We start from the raw sequence: 22,470 nt of genomic DNA, 5'->3' as shown, positions 1-22,470 counted from the left end.
TAGTCAGTGCAGATATTTGCCATATACTTTGTCAAATTAGAAAACAAAATCTAAATACTTACTGGGTCAACTTGCCAGATAATAACTGTTGTGTCCTTTGAGCCAGTTGCTAGCTTTGTGCCATCATTAGAAAATTTACAGAACCACACTTCGTTGCAGTGCTCTGTCAAAATTTGTTGGGTATAACATGGAAATTGTTTCCTAGGTGGAGGATAAAGCCAAATTTAAAATTAAAACACACCACAACATATCACAAGGTGATATTTATTAAACAAATTAATCAAATGTTTCCAGTTTTGGGTACAGTCAACGTGAGCCAGAAAAGGCAGTATAAGAGTTATTACTTGGTTATTGCAAATACGTTCAGGCAATTTGCAAAAGGTATTAAAGATCTCTTGTGCAAAGACATATATAAAAACATATTTTAAAATTAGCAGTACATTTCATAGTTCTAGTGCCTACAATGTGCTGAAATGTGGGTCTGCCCTTAGTCTTTTGGAAAAGAATGCTTAAGAAAGATAATTCCTAATCCTAATGCTAGGGTGACAGAGAAGCAAACAGATACACCTTCACTTCAGGCTTAGTGGATAAAACCCTACAGAAACAGCCATTAGAAAACAGTGACATTAGTAAGCATGTATGCAGTGGTTTATATAGAATGCAAACCTAGCTGAGGAGTAACAATAGTTAATGAGCCTTACACATGTTACAGGACATAAGATTGTTTCAAAGAGTTAACATGTAGGTAAATATTGTTTAGGGAGCCCCTCAAACACACATGAATGATTGCTTGCCCTTTTGGCTGTGTTCAGCGATTAGATGGACACAGTACAGGTAAACTGTCATCACTTACAATTTTTGCAATTTAGGATTATGTCCTTTTTACTGCAAACTCTCAATAGGAACTTCAACATACTTAAAAATTGTCCCCCCAGCTCACAAGGCACTGTAAACAGATAAGTGTTAATAATGCAGTATTATATAGACCACCTATGGTTAGAGTGCAGTTAGTTCTATTTACATTTTTAGTGTATATTTCAACACGTCTGAGACCTAGATGGGTGAAGAGAAAACAGATAATCCGTACGGCTCTCCAAAGAATCTCAGTTTATTAATATACTACAGCCCAAGCACTCTACGCCTCTACATGAAAAAAAACAAAGCCCAACCCTGCATAGCTGTATGTAAAGTTGACTGGGTAACAGAGCGTGGCTTGGCTTTACAAATGGTCAATTCCAGTCTTATAGGCAGACTTTTAGCGGTAGTCTTCTTACTAAGGTGTGCAACACATCTCTCTGTAACAAATGTCAACATGTGATAAAAGATGTCAAACCCACAGAAGCCACACTACCAGACTGAGCACAATCTTGCACATATTGTCATTTAATACTTGTGACATATAACCTTCACCAGTCCTAGATTGGTGGCCTTTATAGATTATTATATGCTCAATACGGCACAGAATTTACTGAACACCAACCCCTCCCCCTCTCCCTGCAGTGGAGGAGAGCAACCTTTCCAGGGAAGTCATATCATTATGTTTTCCACCCACAGGCGCTCCTGAAAAGTCACTTCTCCTTTGCATCCACTGTTACGATTGAAGTCTCAATGCTGGTGGTTTTAGTGTTCATGTTGGTGTGAAGGGCGCTGAGATATTAACAATGCTCACGTTCTACTTACTTTTGGTTCCTTCTCACAGAAGTCTTAGTGAGTTGGTGGGTACAAACATGGATTACCGTAACATAGACTTCCTGTATTTCCTTTCTATGTACAGTTATTGTGATAATAGCAGCCAACAGCTTTGACAAGTCGATTCACTCAGAGGCTTACTTTTGTGTAAAACCGAATTGGTGCAGAGTGGCTATTATAGTCTCTCGAGTAACAGGGGAGCACTGCAATGAGACATATCCTCACCAGAGTCAAAGTCCTCATAGTCTGAGACCTCTTCCCCTCTTTCAACACACATATATTCTCCCCCAAGCATGATCTAGAAGTTGTCTGTCTCACAGAGCTAATTTTATGGTGGAGGCATTCACTGCCTCTCCTCAACTCAATTGTCTGTTAAGGCAGGTGCTGATATCACCATGCTGTTAGTGATGCAAGGACTCTTATTAATAGACTTGACACCTATGAGAGGGAGGTTCACTAAAGTGTTTGGGTATTTTCGATTATTTGTATTTGGTATGAAGCTTCTTAAATACCAGGCAAACAACTTCAGTATGCAGGACAGTCCCATTTTACTGCGAGAGATCCACTCATCAGCAGAGCCACGGTGGTGCTATGCAGAGTCAACAGACCTAGATATTGTATGGCCCAGTTTAGGGCATCTCCTGTTGGCATGGGTCGCAAACCAATCTACTTCTGTAAATCCCAAATCTTGATGATTTCTCAGAGTACGTTTGGTACTAAGCGCCATTAGCGCTGCACTCTGATCTGCCGCTGAGGAAGTCTGCTTTAGAAATCAGGTTCCCTAAAAGATGATCTGTTGACACCAATTCCTTTGGCTATGTATTATAGACTTACACATAATTTCCTTGTAAGGACTCTCCCCCTTCTCTTAAATTATGAGCTAGAGCTGGGGCTAGATTGCTGAATGATTACTGAAGGTTTGGCAGTGCTTTCCCTTATTTCAAGATAAGAAAGATCAATGAGGTCTGGTTCCATAGTTAGTCCCAGCAAGTTGACCACAGGACACAGATGGCGCTGTAGCCCAGGTGCCACTACGCACCCAACGCAGAAGTGATGTGCCTGAAAGATTCTTTCCTCAGATGATGTGCCAGACAGTTCCTTCCACCAACTTTAAATTACAACCCAGTCAGGAGTGGTCTGGACCATGTCCATGAGTCTGCCGAAAAATAATTTCAACTGCAGCACATACTTGCACTGTGGTCGCTTCCCTTATAACTAAGCTCAAGGAATCGGAGGTAAACAATTATGGTGAGTAGGTTAATAATTGGGTAAACATGTGGTGAATGTACTCAATTTTTTTAGGGGTAGTGAAGGATGGCCAAATAAACAATTCTCCAAGATGCCATTAAAGAATATTAGTTCTCGTTGAGATAAAAATAGAAGCTTTCATAAGGATGACCGAACTGTATAAATACTCAGATGCTAGTCAAAGGAACCTGCCTTCAATCATCCAGTGATCTTGATACCACTAAACATGCATCACTTGGCTTGGAGTGTGGGTTACAACCATGAGATTAATGACAACTTGTGCTGCAGATAAAAGATTGCAGTTATCATATGCAATTATTTTATGCAAACTAGCAATGTTTCCCTCACCATGATACATGGGAACTTCCAGTTGTATAGATATATGGGGACAAAAATATACATACTGTAAATATAGGAAAACCAACAAGTCCTGCTCTTAAAGTGCCTGAATGACCCAAATGGTCTGCTGGAGGTTACAATCTCTAATTTGTTTTCTCAAACTTGTATATGGATCTCTGATCCAAAATGGGGCCCAACTCCCTATACTGGAGACATATTGAAGTATCTGTAGTGGCAACCTTCCACATACCATTGTTGCAAGCATACTCACCCATTTTTGCAAGGTAGAATCTATCTTGATCAAGAGATTTGTGTGGGTGGAAGGAACAGGACAATGGCATCCTCTTGCGGAAAGGGAGAGAATTCCTCCAATTATAAACTGAAGGACCCACTGGCCTGAAGTAATCCACTCACACTAAGAGTAGAAGGAACCAACATGGGAATTGTGATACCACCTTATCAAGGTACTAAAGTGGTTTTAGCTTTGATGGAGGAAGTGCACAACTTAGACAAACACCACAACCTGTGTGCATAAAATATGGCTAAGGCACGAGAGATAGCTTCGGGTTTGTATAATTTCTCCAAGCTTATTGGATGATTGGTTATAGCTGCAAACTTATCTGTTCTGTTGGTGGAAAATTCAGGCTAGAGTGGACAATCGCAGTGCGCAGGTATTAACTCTGATTGAACACCTCAGAAAATGTTCTGCTTTCTTTATGAACAGTTGCGGGCTATTAATGTGACCTGCATGTTAACAGAAAAACTTGTGGTATCTGCAGAGCGCCAATCCATAGAGATCCAGTGGCTAATACCACAATAACTTACAGTCTCCAGGCTTGTTTTCACAAACTGCCTTTCAGTGTTCTAAGAGTCATTAAGCCAGCTTGGAATGAGCATCTTATTTCAGTAGACTCGGTGAAGAGATTTCATTTCAGCTGCTTGAAACATAAGGTCAATTCTAATGACTACCAATGCAAAAGCAGGCATGCATTCCTCACATGTCTACGCATCAAAGACTGAAAACCCCATTCGGCAGAAGACTCTAAAATGCTTGCATGGATAATTCCAGAAAAGGCCTACGTCTACATACTCCTTTGGGGGGTGGGTGGGGACAATGTGGTAGGAAGCTCTTCATTTTACCCTTTTTGGAGACCCCATCCCTACGAGGGATGGGCCCCCCAAATACCAAGTTATCGGAATCCCATCCTAAGAAGTAATAAAATTAAAGATTCCCGATTTTATAGCCCTAATATCTGGAGACCACTTCACAAATAGGCCCTGCAGCACATTTTTTAACATCTCATTAAGTATCATATGTATAGGGCATAAGTGGAAGCAGGAAAAGTCACTGGCAGTCAATCTAAAGTAGATTTTCACCCAAAAAAAAAAGTTACAGGGATATCATAGTTAAGTTCATGTTTTACCCACATGAAACTAAAGAAAGTTCAGCAGTTACAGTTATACTTACTTATTAACTCATGGCCTAAAGTTACTTTCCGGCATGAGTTATACTTATTTGAAGAAACCATAACTATAATTGGTGAATTTGTGGTTTTGTGCATGTAAAACGTGAACCTAACTAAAATGTCTATGTAGCCTTTGCTTTTTTTTTAAATTTTTTTTTTTAATGTAAGATATATAGAAAAAACAGATTAATAAAACCACTGCAGCACACACCGACCCCAAAAAATAAATTAATTTAACAAAAATTAAACCAAAGATTTCACACTTTTGGGCCTATGAGAGGTTCCTTAGAGACCCTTAAATGTGCTCTATGGGGCCAGGATACCTCTATTTTGACCACTTATGTGTGTTTTTGTTAAGTTTCATCCTCTGGCCCAGACAAGAAACAAAACTGGGACACAACTTTCAGGTTCTGGCCAGACAATCAAGGCCTTCTTTTTTGCTTGCATCTGCTGGTATCCGCAGATCTGTGTCCTTAGATAGTAATATTCGCTCACTTTAATAACAAACTACTGAACAGTTTAACAGCAAAATAATGAAAAGCATGATCTGCGGACCAAGATTTACCTTCCTACCACATTTGGTGTCATTCCTTTCAGCGGTTCGGGCAGTAGCCATTACTAAAAACTGCAAAATCCTGATAGAAACAGAATGGAGAAAAAGCTTTCTGGGAAGGAACCCCTTCCTCTTTTTCCTCAGCCCCTGCTTGACTAATCACACTGAAACTTTCCAGACAGCAGCTGAATTAACTTGCATACTAGTTTTGAAAATTGTGAAGATTAGCCAAAAAGAACCAAAGTTATTAGCAATACAAAAAACGTTTCACTTATGGGAGAAGTTGGTCCTACCTATAAATACCTACTGGCTATCGCCAGTATGAATAACATTATAAAAATTAAAAAAAACACACACACAACCACACCCTACACCTAATCTTTATGAAGATTCAGATCTATGTGATTGTTCCAAAAGAATCATTGTAGCAGGCTTTCACCACGCTGTCGTAAAGTAAGTTACACTGCTACTGCCACCATTTTGACAAGTCTAGTTTAAAAGCACAAAGTACACCAAAATATGCAAAATACATACTGTCAAAGTTGTGCCCTACCTATATTCATTAGGCAGAAACACCAAACCTGTGCAAGAGCAAGTTAAAGATAAAAAAAAAAATATATTGGTCTGGTACGAAAGGTCATGGTTGAAGATTTTAGACAGCTGGCTAACCTATATAAGATTATTATTATGTCAGAAACCAAAGTTCCACATCTGGACTTTGGACGTGTGTGTGTGTGTGTATGTGTAATACCAGTATCCAAAGACAAAAATAAACTAATTTCAACATTTATTACAAACTAGCGCCAAGCATGAAACAAGATCTGCTTGACTGCTACATTCACTACAAACAAAACAAATGGACTTTGCTTGTTAACTGTTTTCCAGCTTGCCTGTGACAGAATTGGATAGTTGCTGCAATCCATTTAGCTATGCTCTGTGTAGAAACTGGTAATCCCATTCCTGGGTTTCCATAGGTCACAAATAACTGATCCGCTCTGTGGATTTGAGGAGTTCTGTGTAAGCAGAATTTGATACATCTTTTGATGTTCAATGTACGTAAAGATTTCTCTGGGATGGTATCTTTACAGGAGGAAACAGCCTGAAGAGGCCTTTGAGGAATTGTTACATTATCCTGCTACACCAAAGCAGGGGTGTGTTATTCGATGTTTTAAATCTTGAAATAGCTGCATGGTGCACTGTGATGGAAGAGGGGGTTATGCTGGATTTTGGCAAATGAAACACATATGGGAGAAGTTGCTCTGGTGGTGAAGCAATAAGGTGAACCTTAGATTTGAGACACCATAGACAGAAATTTTTCCATTTAAATCTGTATGCTTTATTTGTGGTATCTGTGGTATCTGCCCTGGCCTTAGCAAGGATTTATCTACAGTCTGCAGGAATAAATAGTGTGGAAAATTCATTGAACTCCGGAAACAGGCAGATAAGTGTAGCGATGTCGGGTTCAGATAAAGGACCTGGCTTTGGTACATCGTCAGTAGAGATGGAACAGGCTTGAGCTGAATATAAGCTTGTTTCAAGAGGAGTAGGAGGTCTGTGAACCAGAACTGCCTGGGCCACTTGGGAGCAATCAGGAGAACAGCAAGGTTCTCTTCAGTTTCCTGAGGAATCTCAGGATCAATGGGGTCTGGGTGCCAGCTTGTGGAGAATTGGCATTTCCGATTCTCTTGTTGCAAACAGATCAGTTTGGCTTGCCCCCAACAATCAAAGATGAACAGAATTTCCCATTCGTGACAGCTGGCATTGGTCCTGCTCAATGTGTCTGAGAGGACATCGTTTCCTCCTGGCACAAGCTCTGTCTTGAGGGTTATTTGGGTTTGCAGAGCCCATTTCCACATTTCCTGTGCTTGTTGTGACAGCACTGGTGAGAGCATGTGCCTCTCTGGTTGTTTATATAGTGCATGCTGGTGGTACTGTCCGTGCGGATTAGCACTGATGATTTTGATATGATGAGAGGATAGAGATTAGGGCCAAAGCTATGGCTTTGAGTTCTAACAGGTTTATGTGCATTTTCTTCTGAAGGTGGTTTCACTTGCCACTTATTGTTAAATCCTGGAGCTGAGCACCCCATCCTTCCAGGGATGCGTCCTTCGTTACCACATAATCCAAAATTTATACAAGAAATGCTAGACCCTTGGATAGTTTCACTCTGAGCATGATCACAGCCATGCACTGGTGCGCGCAGAATAATCCATATGTTGAATGGCCCTTGGGTTTGTGACTATTGGTTGTCCAACTACTCTAGCAATGGTCACGTATGATGGTGGCAATTTGAAATCAGTTTGATGCAAGGACAGCATTCAGAGGAATAACTTGAAAAAGTCTGTTTGAATATACATCTTCATTTGCATGTTCACTGTTGAATTTTTGTTTGCCTTTCTTGCGAGGTGAATTCTTTGCTCTGGCTGGTATCCAGCAACGCTCCCAAGAAGGTCAAGCCTGCTGTTCGGGTGAGATGAGATTTTTGTTTGTTGAAAGTGAGGCCTAGGCTGAAGTGTGAGACAGGCTGTTATATCCCTTGTTGCTTGTCAAGATGTAGGTACATTTATCAACCAGTCGTCTAGGTATGGAAATACCTACAATCCTTCCTGACTGAGATAGGTTGCAACTACAGCCAAACACTTGGTGAAAATGTGTTGTGCCAATTTCAGTCTGGGTGCCATCTACCCTGAATCACAAACTGGCGATGCATTGGGTGCATTAGGACATGGAAGTATGCATCCTACAGATCCAGGTCAGTCATATGATCCCCTTGATTGAGAAGGTGCAGTACATCCTGAAGGGTAACTATACAAAAGAACTGTGTTCTGAAGTATTTGTTGAGTTTAAGATCTAATTTGGGCCACCAGTATCCCGATTTTCAGATAAGGAAGAAGCAAGAGTAGAAACAGATTCCCCTTTGAGTCTTCGGGACCTCTTCTATTGCCCCCATTTTTTTTTTTTTTGCATAAGTAGAAGTTATTTTCGATGGGGAGGTCACGCTACTTTTGGGGGAACATTTGGTCGTCTTTAGATGAACTCTAGTGTGCGACTACGAGAAATGACATCTAGTACCCATCTGTCTGATGTTATAAGGGACCGGTGGTGGAGATAATCTGAGATTCAGCCCCCAGGTTTTTGTGAATTTGGGGGGGGGGGGGGGGGGGGGGGGGGGGGGGGTAACCAGCACCATTGAAAGGTTACTGCTTTCTCTACCTCTAGAACGTGGTTTACCTCCAGGTGTTTGTCGGCACTGGAGGCGGTTGTCTGTACTTTTGTTGGAATATTGGGAGCAATTTTGGCTTTGAAAATGCGGATATTGTTGCTTGTATGGTTGGTAGCCCCCTCTAAAGAAAGTATGAGCCTCTGGCCTGAGGTCCCCAAAAGGGCCATCTCCACATTTGTACTATTCACAGTGATTTGGCCACATTGGTGGCATTTTTTTATGGTCTGGAGAGCCTAGTTCCAAGTTTGCCGAAGAGTGCCTCACCATCATAAGGCAGATAAAGGATCTTATGCTGAATTGCTGGCCGGAAGGACATTGCTTTCAGCAATCCCTGCCCCCCGCCGGTTGGCTGAATCCAGTCGAAGACATCGATCGAGAAGTCTAATTTCTGAAGAGGTTCTTTCTCCTTCCTGTAGAATTTCTGGCCTTCTCTTTCATTCTTTTGCAAGAGGTCAATATATGTAGCAATATCTGGCCACATTTGTCTGTCGTAGCGGCCTAGTACTGCCAGGGGAAAACTGCAGCTTTGACAGTAATCCCTTGCATGGAAGAGATACACTTCCTGATATTATCCAGCCTATGACGTCTATGTCCGGTGGTGTGAAAATAGGAGTGGACAGATTCTTACAAGGATGCTGGGCCGCCTGTGATAGTAATGAGTCCGGCTGAGGGTGGCAAATCAAACATGCAGGACAGTCAGTGCTTTGTACTTTTTATTCAGTCTAGTCTACAGTATGCTGATACTGTAGCTGGATTTTTCATTGTTTTGTGGACTTCCTCCCAAATTAACTCCACAACAGGGATGGCTCTAATTGATTGTTTCATGGCCTCTTCATTGACAAAGCAATCTATTTGCTTCTTTTATGATTTTAAAGGAAGCTGAAACCTTTTAGTTGTCATTCCCATAAGATTATGAAAGCCACCAATGTCGTCCGGTGGGGAACCCACTGGCGGGGCTAGTGGAGGGGATGGTGTTTGGATCAGTCATCCCATTCATTGGGAACTGAGGCAGTGTTGCTTATTTCCTCTTTTTCTCTGTCTTCATCTGTGGAAGGTCAGTCATTCGCTGGAGGATCAACTGATCTTGTAGCCAGTGAGTACAATAGGGTTGCCCGTGCTGTTAAAAAGACCTAGTGTGCGTGTAACCGGGTGTGCGGACCTGAGGAGAGTGCATTGGTCTTGGCGTTTGTGCTGGGAGAGTATTTGTTACCGGGTGTTGAAATGTTTCACAATAATCCTGAAGCATATTTTGTAGTAGATTATTAACTAGAGACAGCGGTATTCAAACTGCTTCTGTCCCGTTTGTCCAGGTGGCCATAATCTGTATACTCCTCTTCATACTGCTCTGGCCGTTTATCGGAAGCATATAAATTTCTCTTAACGAAACCGCTCATCTTAGTCATCCTCATGGCACTTCACATGGAGCTCAGATGGGGCTATGAGCTACCCCAAAGAGGGCATCATCATCCAGTAAGTGTGCCTATGTGAAGGGTGAAACCTAGCTCGGAGATGTGTGAGCAGATAAAATTGTATCTACTGGCGATTTTTTCCCTAATAGGAATCCTGGACAATGGCAGAAATGAAGTTGGGACAGTAGTTGACGATATTCTCATTGGTGTTGCTGTCAACGGGGCTATAGTCAGTTCTGTAGGCATTTCTCTAGTCAATGGTTCTCTCCTCGGTCAGCGACAGTGCAGGAACCAGTGGGGCCATCATTGGTGGTGATGCAGCCAACTGAGCTGGCGTCTACTGTCTTCATCTGTGCTTTCCTGGTGGAAAGGATTCTCACCATTATAATAGTCGTCACTACTGGCAACAACGAGATGATCATGGGTGATGATGCAAAGGTAAATGTTGCTGGTGCAGTGGCAGTAGTTACCACAGATGCTGCAGCCAACTAAGCAGGCGACAATGGGATCGACAAGAACTCAAATTCTGAAGTGGAAACAGTTGTTTCATAGTGGACGGTAGGGATTTGGAGGATTTTTTCAGGTAAATTTCCTTCTAGGATGGCGTAGTAGGTTCAGAGTGAACCTTTCCTGAGGAAACATTTCCCTTTTTTGAATACTGACGTTCTTGAGATCTTTTAGAGTGCCCTGAAGATACATGATGAGTCTTTTTCAAAACCTTCTTAGGTGATCCTGGAGGCATTTCGTTTCCTTCACAAACCTATCCCTTTTACGTGATTTTTCAGTATTTGAGGGCTCATCATTGTCCTCAGATGGAGGGGTTTCCTTGGATTTTAGCTTTTGGAGCTAGACGAACAATCTTCACTCTCTGTCCCTTAATGTGTTTTGGGGTAAAGTGTGACATATTTTGCAGTCTCTCCCCTTGTGCTCCAAATGTAGGCATTATATGCACTCCTACTGTGGGTCTTCTGAGTGCAGCCTGCCCCCCCCCCCCCCCCCCCCCCAATGTTCTACACGGTCCGAACAATCCTCTTAGCTGTTTCTGATAAGATGATGTAGTCAGAAATAGGGAAATGATTCAAGCATATGAATCTATGAAAGATCCAATACTGGAGAATCTATTTCAATATGTTGTAGGTAGCTAGTAAAACTATGAAGAGGTTGACCAGGGAGGTAGAATCGAGAAGTTAAGAAATTAGGGTCTCTTAACTGATGTCCTGGTTCATTCCTGTTGCTTTGCAAAGTGCATCAAATTCAGCTAAGGTTGTTAATACTTTTGACTGATGTTGATTTTAAGTAAGCAGATGCATAACCTGGGTACTGTTTGAAAGATGCAGTTATGATGAAGTGGTTTGGGCATAATGGGGGATTTTAGGTGGGTGTTAACTTTCACAAAGTTGTGGTAATTTCTGAGAAGAAATGACCGAAGCATGTCCAAAGAAAAGTGAATAAGAATCAAGCACTGAAGAATTCTTGAAAATATAGGAGCACCTTGAAAATAGCTGAAACCAAAGGTGAAGTCCATCTTCCGGCTTAAAGCACACAGCCAAAGATATCCTGGAGTAGCTACATAATAACAAACATGCATGTCCTATGACTGGCAAGTAAATCTGAACAAAAATGTATTGACAGACTTAAATATTGAGGTTCACCAACACATCACTGCCTTTTAGCTGAAGATGGCACTTCCCCTGTTTAATGGAGAACAATAGAATTTAAAGGAGGTGAAAGACCTCTAAAGAAACACACTAGGACCTCTTCATGGTGGTAAGGCATAAACTAGTGCATACAAGTAAGCATCTGCTAGATCTATTTTGCAAAGGAAGTTTACATGTAAAAATAGTCAAATTATGTGTTCTTCCATTACTATTGTTAGAGTATGCATTCGAATTTACTGTATTTACTACAACACGTCGAGGTATTCAAGCTGTTGACTTATGGAGTAGAGGGAAGAGGCTTATCAACCCTTCCATGTATAGGAATCTCTACAAATCCTTTCTGTATTAACTGTGATACTCATTAGACTGCATGTGTCTATGTATTAAGCATACAGTTGGCTACATTCATGTGGATGGGTTATTTTGAGATAAATGCCCTTCCTGTATTAAGGTCAACATTCATCTGCCCAATGAAATATCTAATTCAGACTGAACTCTTTTTATTCCTCTTACTAGGAATGAGTCATTTATTGTAAGCTTTCTTAGGCTTCTTGAGTGACGTTCTTAGTCCTGGAGAGCATATTGATCGGTTTGAACAGCTGCTCATCAGGTCAGCTGCAGCAAAATCTTGGAGGTTGTTAGGCAGGCTAGCCTAGGGATTGCTTGGGTGTCCCACCATATGAATTAAATGATTGGTATGAGGGCAAATCTATGTTAGGTCAAAGGGCTGATAGCCCTGGCTGCTACTTTTCATGGTTTATAAGACCTTTATTCTCAACAGGTCAAAAACCTGCAAGACCACATCCAAAACAAGGGCTTGGGAGCACATCTAAACTTTGTGCACTAAAATGTTACCCTATCCTTCTGAGCACTGCATCTTAAACAATTTCATGCCCAAATAAAAAATGACTATTGGTAAGATCAGAGTTTCACCCTCAATATCATTATCTCCCTTGACTAACATGTGAAGAAAGTAGTACATGCTGCTATCAATCATTTCAACTTACTTAAAAAGATGAGCCCCTATTACCTGTTGCCCAAACTATACGTGCCTGTCATTACCATCCCCTCCCTAAAATCGATTTTGTAAAATCGATTTTGGAAACCACATATTAGAATGATTACTACATTCTTCACTTGCCCCACTAAAAGCATTTATTCATTCCTCATGAGACTTATCTAGTTAAAACAAATATGATCACATCACATCACACTGATAACAGTATCTAGACTGGCAATTGGCAGAGGCCAGGATGTCAGATAATGTTCATATCATTGTTCAACTCTTTTTCCACAGCCAAATCTGATCACAAAACCTCTATTTTATCTTGAAGGAATAATCACAAGAATTGCATGCATCAAGCATATATTCCTGTCTTCCCATGTCCAAATGTTGATGGCTGACAACTTTCCCAAAATAAATCAACAGGACAGAGAAAGTTGACTTCCACTGTGGCTCCACTTTAAAGCCTGGATATTGACGAGTGTCATAAAGCAGAAGGATTGGCAGAAAAGAGGTTGGAGGATGGAAATAGGAAGAGGAACTTTGTGGAAATAACTGGTTTATGTATCTGCATAACTTCCTATGACTTAACTTAGGAGCATGTCTGAGTTTTTGTTAGGAGTGTGAAATAACTAAATGGTTTCATTACTAAAACAAAATCACTGTTAATTCCGGTCCCTATCAGTACACTGAATTATATTGTTTCTCTTGAATATTGAATATTGCACTAAATTCACATCCCATCCATCCAGGGTCATGTGGGAGTAAATTAGCAACCACTAGTACTCACCTGAAGACACACATCCACAATCCAAATAGCCACGATTTAAGTATGGATACTTCCTTACTCTGAACGTTATTCCCTCACTTAGCTTAGAATTAATTAAATTCCTTTTAAAGAATACAAATGAAGTCCCATTCAGTCTCAATAATGGATGTCAGGCTGTGTCTTCTGCATACATTTATATACTATAATTTGTATATGTAGAAATTGGAACAAGGTCACTGAAGCCCAGCTCACCGCCAGCCTGAAAGCAACACCTCCCCTCCCCCAAGCAGACGACGTCAACACTGCCACACACAACCTCCATAAATGGATCACCGACTGCATCAACACCCTTGCCACCCCCCTCAAGACACCCCTCCACAGAAGTACAGCCAAAAAAGCAAACTGGTTCAACCCTACACTCAAAAAACCGAAGCAGGTCTGCAGACGTCTAGAGAGGAAATGGCGCACCAACTAGACCCCCGCAAATCACGAAACCTTCAAAAACGCTGTCAAACATCACCACCAGCTCATTAGGACCACCAAAAAAACTCACTCTGCAACAACACATCAGTAAAAACACCCACAACAGCAAGGAACTTTTCACTGTCAAAGAGTTCACCAACCCAACTCCACTCACATCCCCCCGTCGCAAGAACTCCGAAAAAACCTTGCCAACTACTTCCATCGCAAGATTGCAGACATTTATGACAGCTTAACCACCCAGGCCCCCCCCCCCCCCCCCCGACTCTCACCACCAGCCCGACAACCGAAGCCTCACCCTACCCTCCCTCGCTGGAACAACATCACAGACAGAGACCCGCAACATCATGGCAACCATCCACTCAGGAGCTCCGACCGACCCCTGCCCTCACCACATCTTCAACAAAGCCAGCGGCATCATCGCACCCAAACTCCAGCATACCATCAACCACTCTTTCAAAACTGCCACCTTCCCAGAGAGTTAGAAACATGCCAAGATCAAACCTCTACTGATGAAACACACGCCGACCTGACAGACCTCAAGAACTACCCGTGCATCTCCCTGGTCCCCTTTCCGGCCAAAGTCATTAAGAAAGCAGTCAACAAACAACTCACTGCCTTCCTGGAAGCCAACAACATCCTGGACCCCTCTCAATCAGGATTCAGAAGCAACCACAGCACCAATGCTGCTGTCCTCGCCGCCACAGACTACATCCGCATCCTTCTCGACTAAGATAAGGGAGTCACCCTCCTCCTTCTGGACCTTTCTGCCGCCGCCGACAGTCTCACACTACATGCTACACACCCATCTCCACAACGCCAGCATCCGAGACTCAGCAATGCAATGGCTCTCCTCGTTCCTCACTGGCAAAACATAGAAGGTCTGACTCCCCCCCCACTCCTCCCCCCCACCGATCGGAAGCCACCAAGATCAGCTGCAGCGTGCCCCAAGGATAGTCGCTGAGATCCACCCTCTTCAACCAAAACATGACCCCACTGGCCACCATCATCAGAAGCCACGCACTGAACATCTACTATGCCGACAACACCAAACTGATAGTCTCCCTCACCAACAACCCGACCACCACCAAGAACAATTTCCATGAAGGAATGAAAGCAGTCCCTGCCTGGATGAAATATTGTTATCTAAAACTGAACTTGGACAAAAACAGAAGTCCTCATCCTCAGCTCCACACCCTTCACCTAGGACGAGTCCTGGTGGTCCACCGCCCTCTGAAACGCCCCCCAATCTACAAGTGGATCCCCACCGAAGCCAGAAGGACAGTCACCCACGCCCTTGTCAGCAGCCGCCTCGACTACAGCAATTCACTATATGCCGGAACCACCGCCGAGACCCGGAAAAGACTACAACGCATCCAGAACGCCTCCGCCCCTCTCATCAAGAACGTCTCATGACACAGCCACACCTTCACCGTTTTAAGAGAACTACACTGTACCTATCGACAAGAGAATCACCTGCAAGCTCCTGACCCACGCCTACAGGGCCCTACACAACGCCAGACCAGCCTACCTCAACCGCAGACTCTCCTGCTACACTTACGCCAGACAACTCCGCTACGCCGACCAGGCCCTCGCCAACGTCCTCTGCATCCGGAAAACCACAGCAGGAGGAAGATCCTTATCCCACATCGCCAAGACCTGGAACACCATCCACCTCAGGAAACTCCGACCCTGTCACAGTGCAAGACCTGGCTCTTCGACTGATCAGCAACTGCCCCCCCCCCCCCCCCCCACCCCAAGATCCCCCAGCGCTTTGAGACTCTCATGGGTGAATAGTTTCACTTTACAAATCCCCAATTGATTGATAATCATTTAAGTGTTTTACAGAGTTTGACCATGGTTATGTGACTTAAATCGAAACATCCACCAGCTTACTACTTACAGTGGCTGCAAAACAAGTTGTCCGAGTTACTGGTGGCAAGTATAATAGACAAATCTTACATTTCTTGACAGACAAGGCTATGCTCTCAGGAAGGAGGGCGGAGTTTCGGGGAGCAAAGGGAACAGATTGAATCACAATTACCTTAGTCTTATGAGATGCAAACGTGGATCCAGGGGTCAACACGATGCCTGCTAAGTTGGATAAAATGAAGGGGACCTGAGGCCCCTGTGCTATCCAGGAGAAGGTAGTCGAACATCCACTAATGAAAGGCTAGTGGGGCTGGGTAGGAATACCGATGTCTGGCTGCAGATGTGCGCTGCCTTACACTGAATATAGCAAGTCTTCGTTTCAGTTAAGAGGGCACGAAGAACGACAGCTATAAATTAATGGTGAGGTGTGCAGCAGTTCGGGCAAATGCTCCCTTCCCTGGTTGGAAAATTCCCAGAAAAAGCATAGCACCAAACAAGCCTGTAATTTTCACTAGCCCTTCCAGAGCTGCTGTTGACTTCTGCTAAACTTTTCTGCTAAAAGATAGGACAGCGGGATTTACATGTGGAAAGTCAGGAATCCAGTCACTTTACCAGGACACCTGATCTTACATCCGGTCTCAAAGTAGAGTATGAGAAATGTCCATGCCTTAACCAAACAAGAATGAATAAGGGCCTTTGGTAGTTAGGAGGTGGGGGATACAAAGTACTGCTGTAGTCCATAGCTTATTTAAAACAGTACTGGGCACAGTCTTGTCAGCTATTGTGGTACATTGTGATCCAGAAATGCGTCCATGTATGGAATTAAGAGAAAACACATTTTAAACTCTGGTAGTAAAGGTGGTGATTTCGACAGGTGGCAGTATCACAGCTTTGCCCAGAGACAAAGACAGAAATGACTTAAACCCTTCTCAAAAACTTCCGCCTCAAGCCTTCTACAAGTTGCATTCAAATGTAACTTTACATTACAGCTGGCTTAAAGCTAGACTTTGATGAAATTTCAGAAGGGACAAAAAATACACACATTTAAAGGTTCCCTATACTCCTTCCATTTAAATTGATGGCGCAAGTATCACTTTTCAACCCTTCTTAAATGATCTAGGTGTTTCAGAACTTCCTTTTTCAACACCTTTTACTGTTAACCACAATAGCTTAAGGGATTCAGGACAATGTGTTGGAAGTAAGCACAGGCTAAAACGAGAAAGAACACTAGGGAGAATTGCTGGAAATAAACACAACAGGGGCTAATATATTAGGCAGGTGTAAACATTAACAGAGTAGTCACTTATGAAATAATATCAAAAGTAAACTTATGCACTTCTAAATCATAAATACCTAGAAAGCAAGGTACTCAGCACTAAGCACAGAGGTTAGGGAAATATTTAACATACATTGAGCATGGAGGATACAGGCTGTTGGTCCCCAGACCAGAAAAGCTTGGAGGTTCCACATCAATGAGTTCTTATTCCAGGTCCTGGGTTCATAAGTTTGAGCAAGCGTGTCCTTTTGGCTTTCTAAATTTCATGTGTGTCAATATCATCACTTGTTGTACTGTACTGCAGCAGCAGTGTAGAAGTCGTACTTTCACAGAGTCGTAGTAGCAGGAATGTTAACAAATAGGGCATTAATGAGCATTGCATACTGCTCAAAGCAGAACATTTCCAAGAACGCATCTCTTCTCTCACTGCACGGATTCCAAATAAACAATAAAAAGTGTATTCTGTGTGTTACATGTGAAAACAATCAAGATCACTAAATACCATTTTGAAAAACATTCTAAATTGGATATATGGATGTGCATTTTTAAGGTAGGAAAGATATGTACAAAACATGGGTGGTCTCACAATGGCCAGTATATGGGGAGTGCCTTTTTAAAAGTAAACGTCCAAATACGCACCAGTGATGGAGGTACTGCTTTTTATTTCCCTCACAGAAGTTCCTTCTTTATTGATACCCATCCTCCTCAGCGCAAAAAATCCTAGCCTATTTATATGTACTATACAAACCATTTAAAAATTAACAGCTCACTAACTAATTAACATCTTCTGAGTTAAAAAAAAAAATCAAGTATGGCCTATGGCTTAGTGAGACTATTGTTTTCTTAGTCAATATGTCCTCAGCTTACATAATACACAAGGAAATGGTCTGCATTTATGAACGTACAAGATCTTAAAATGGCATTCTGTCTTCATTTCATGCCACACAGATTCACCTAAATTGCCTTCTAAGCTTAAACTGAATTCAGGCAATTTACATTAAACACACCACATGCTAGTTACTTATCCACTAATTTAAATACTAGCCAAATAAGAGCATGAGCACTGGATGAATCAACAAAACCAAACCCTTCAGACATCACATTCTTAAAATACCAACACATCTTGCACATATATAACAGTTTGTATGTTACAGCTAAACATATTACTTTAGCCTTCAATATTGAACCCCAAAACCCCTAAACAGAGTCAACTTCCTCTTTTTCTGCTTTACCTACTGGGCCAACCTGAATGGCTACCTAGTGAACAAGAACCACTAACAAAACATTAAACATTCCTTGTTCTATTTCTGTCCATATGAGTTTGCCCACAATTTTAATTCATAATCCTAACTACCTGTCTAGACAACACTCTCCTGGAACTCTCTCAGTTACCAGAGACTTCATGCATCCATGTCTATAGGTATCCGTTAACGATTTTATGCACAAAGGGAGGCTCTGATAGCACAATTAGTAACACATGAAAGTTTTCAAAATTTGAAATTGAGAGAGAGTGTACAAATGAAAAAGCAGAAGTGGGTTTGGACATTATGGGGGCCTAATGGATTCTGAGGTGTTTAACCACAATCCTATGCTCAGAGGAGGCTTCACGAAGACAGTCTGAGGTAAGCATTAAATTAATGGGCTAAAAGGTGACCTGTGTGAGCTCAGAGTAAACTGGATTTTGAATACTGAGGCATTCTTACCAGTGCTACCTTACAAGTATGCAGAAGATCCCCTCTACAAGATAGAGGAAAGTGGAGACGTTAATCCCCCAAGACTAAGGTCAGAGATGTGGTCCTGCGAGCCTGACATAAAACGGCATGACAAAAGGATTTGTGGCACACAAATATATAGCAAGTCATCTATTATCAAATACTTTAAACTGTATGAGAACTAAGAGACCCAATGCCATGTGATCCCCACTTTCCTGCCCCTTACTACTGGCAGACAGTTGTAGCCCAGAGTTTAATAGACGTTTCACTGGTTTCTACCAAAGTTTTGTATTAGGGTCCAAACAAATGAGAAGTTGTTCTTTAAAGATGTGAAGATAATTACATGCAGTTCCACTGAAAAAAGGGAATTTTATGGACTCTTCATGACAGTGCCTCTCAACCTTGTTGAAACTATTTGAGACTGCAGGTTTAACATCAAGAGCACGTGTACAGCAGTCTATTGTGCTTCATGTTTGCCAATATCCCCAACCAGCGATTGTAGATAGTACAGACTTACATTAACTGTATATAAAATAACCATGTTTGAATTTACAACAACCTGGCCAGTCTTAGGACTAAAGAAATCTTTCCAACATCACAGCGCTCTGCCTTCCTTATCAACAAAACACACAGGCTCTGAAGTGGAGTGCGTTTTCAAAATGGAAAATACCAGCTTTCTCTGTCTCAAGGATTTACCATGGTATTACAAAGGAACACAAGGGATCGTCACAGTGGAAACACTATGCAGATTTTGTTGCTTCAAGTTCAAGGCATCTTTAGCTTCTAGATCTCCTGGAGAAACACACTAAAGATACTCCAGGTCAGAGGGACCTCATCACTGACTAGTGGAAAAGTGTGTGCACACAACAACGGTGCATGGAGGCCACTGATAGATATCTTATCCATCTACGCCAGAGGTAAATATGGTGGTGGTATTTCCATCCTCTAATGAATTTAGACTATAGTCAACTGCTTGAAGTGTAACAGCAAGGCTACTATAACATTTAATAGAGATAGTTTATGCCGTGAGTAAAAACAGCTTGGGTGTTAAATAAGTTCCCAAAATTCACAAAAAAGGTCAAATATTAACCTTAACAACAACTAATTTCACCATCTCCTAAGAGAAGGTTAGCCATCCAGTGACCACACTTTTCAGAGCTTCACTGCTTTGAAAACAGTCACGAAGGCCATATGCATTTCAAGGTTTGAGGAAAGGCGACCATGATACTTATCACACTCCTCGGCAAACAACCTCGTGACTGTTAAAGATCTTTAGTGGATGAATTGAATTTCAGATACTCAACTACAACAATAAAACAGTTTAAGTCATGTTATCCTACATTAGCAGGACAGTAAACATCTGTGGAATACATTACTAGTTTATTTTTGCAAGATGCAATTGCAGGACCATCTTTCAGACTCCCTCGAATTTTGTTTCAATGTATGATGTAAAGATATGTTTCAACTAAGGGGGATGTTTTTAATGAAGGCACATCATCATATTAGCCGACAGAGCATCCCAATGAAAGGGTTGAGATATTAAAATCAACAGTAAGGCTTATTCAGATTGTGCCAGTCCCCATCAGCTATTTCTTAAGGCCCGACTATTTTAGACATATCGGATTAAGAGCTATTAATGCTCCAGATAGGACTACAGCAGGTTATGCTTTGTATCAAAACATGCATCTTTGTGAAGTCATTTATTATAGAACCATTGCAATGCCAGTTAGAAAAAGCTTTAAAAAGGCTTTGCTAAAAACATCAAAAAAGGCACTTGTGCCTGGCTCTACTGACCCTGTGTCGTCGAGGGCTGAGTAACTATTCCGTCCTGAGCTGGGATGACGCGTTCCCTGTTTTGTTGGATGGAATCTGAAAAAGAAGAGTCATCTTCTGAGGTTTTTCTTTTTTTTTTTTTACTTTAAGTAAGCTAGGCACTTGCTGTAGGCTGTGCCAAGGACAAACATTTTGGACATGCTTTGTTATGACTTGGCAGAAGCCGTTAAACTGCTTTCTGCAAGTAAAACAAAAAAAATCTAGCCTTAACTCAAAGTTTATGATGATCAAAAGATAACAATATTGATTTAAAGAAACTCTCCTTGAGATAGGAAGAGGTGCTGTGAACTGCAAATATGTAGTCCAAAGTTAAAAACGAAAATAAATAAATGAAAATAAATAAATAAAAATAAATAAAATTACCAGCATCTCATCTACTCAGGAGTATAGCAAGGATTTGGATCATGCTTGAAACGGCGTGGTACATGGCTACCAATGCCTTTTTTTTTATTTTTATTTTTTAACTGCACTACAATAGGAAACAACGTGAAGCATGAGCAAGTGCAAATCATTACTAGCAAGCCAAGACAACAATATCAACATGCTGTATATATCCCTCAAGGGGACGCCATAGCCAAGTATTCCTCACATTGGCATAATAGTGCTAAAAGAACTGTCTCATGTAATACATAGTACTTCAATTCCTTTTTATAAGTAAATATGACGACCTCTTTAAAAACATAACATATCTACATGCACCTCATGAACACTTATCCAAGAAATGCACAGAGAACAAACAGCAATTAATGCGGTGAGCTGTAGAATTTTTCATAACATAAAACAAATCTTCAAGACATTATCAGGAAGTCACTATTAAATTTCACAATCCAGAAAGCACACTATGTCCATTCATTTCCATTAGTTATATAGTCTTGGTTACAGAATATGCTACTTAGGTCAAAAGTGCAAACCAATCTGCTAAGCTGTGTACGTTACGGAGTAAAGTAAGATAGAAAGTGCACTTCAAAGTGAATCAGGCAAACGGTAATTTAATAAATGACTTTTTATTGAAGGTTTTGCTAGCAAATTACCGTAGCAGTTAGTTGTCCTAAAATGCAACATACGGGACATATGCATTTTGTTGATATTTTACAAATAAATTCTCCAATGAAATCTAAGACATTTCCTGCATACAGAAATCAATTTAATTGGAGAAAAAAAATAAAAAAACGGAAAATTAAACCTGAAAGATTAGTCTATTTTAAAATTCAGAACGTTTTGATGAGTGAATTAAACAAAATATGCCCTCAACCACCAATGTTTTTTATGTGTAGATACCACTCAATTGTTTTAGTGTTGCCTGCACGTTTAAAAATACGTACACGTCAGTCTCAGATAGCATACGTGACAAATCTTCTAATATGAACCCTTTTGTTCTGTAGCAGGGGATAAACCAAATTTCTCAGGTCACATTTATAGAGATGCGATAGTAGACTCTGCTGTGGTATAATAACCAAATGTAGCATACTCTTTCATCTTGGCTGGTTTGCAAGAAATATTCTGCAAGGTGGTACATACTTATAATACAGAAAGTCTGGAGGTTCCCTTTTAAGTGTTTTAATACATATAATAGGTTACTTTGAGCACTGAAGGTAACAGGACATTAGAACGAGTTTTAATTTTCAAAGCAAATAAAATAAAATAAAAAACACTTGTGGTCGCAAATAGCAACACAAAATGCAATCACAAAACAGGCAACATTCACCTGATGTTACAGATTCGAGATCCATCAAATGGTTTTTCAAGTCAAGAAAAACTGGATATTTAGTGGAGGATTTGTGAAGGTCTGGGTAGAGAGAAGGCCTGGAGCTGTCACTTCAGCATGAGTGATTAAATTCATTAGCCAAATTTAACACACTTCTTATTTTGTAGGCTTTTAGCAAGTTATTGGTAGAGTTCTGGTAGACACTGGAGCTCCACCCAGTGTGCTTTTTTTGTGT

At 41.3% G+C, this 22,470-nt stretch overlaps 1 protein-coding gene across 3 annotated transcripts in view; it reads right to left on the bottom strand.

Moving 5' to 3' along the window:
• The window catches only part of WDR26 (WD repeat domain 26), a 569,671-nt gene that overhangs the window by 292,394 nt on the left and 254,807 nt on the right, over positions 1–22,470 (bottom strand). For 2 of the 3 annotated variants that reach the window (XM_069233823.1, XM_069233824.1), the window contains exon 7: positions 63–201. In XM_069233823.1, coding sequence (XP_069089924.1) covers positions 63–201 — 139 coding nt within the window. Of the gene's footprint in view, positions 1–62; positions 202–20,491; positions 20,567–22,470 lie in introns of all 3 variants that reach the window. The other variant, XM_069233822.1, reaches the window with a different exon arrangement.

This window comes from Pleurodeles waltl, chromosome 5 (assembly GCF_031143425.1).
Source record: "Pleurodeles waltl isolate 20211129_DDA chromosome 5, aPleWal1.hap1.20221129, whole genome shotgun sequence".
Classification (NCBI taxonomy): Eukaryota; Metazoa; Chordata; class Amphibia; order Caudata; family Salamandridae; genus Pleurodeles; species Pleurodeles waltl.
This window is presented reverse-complemented; position numbering and strand designations above follow the sequence as displayed.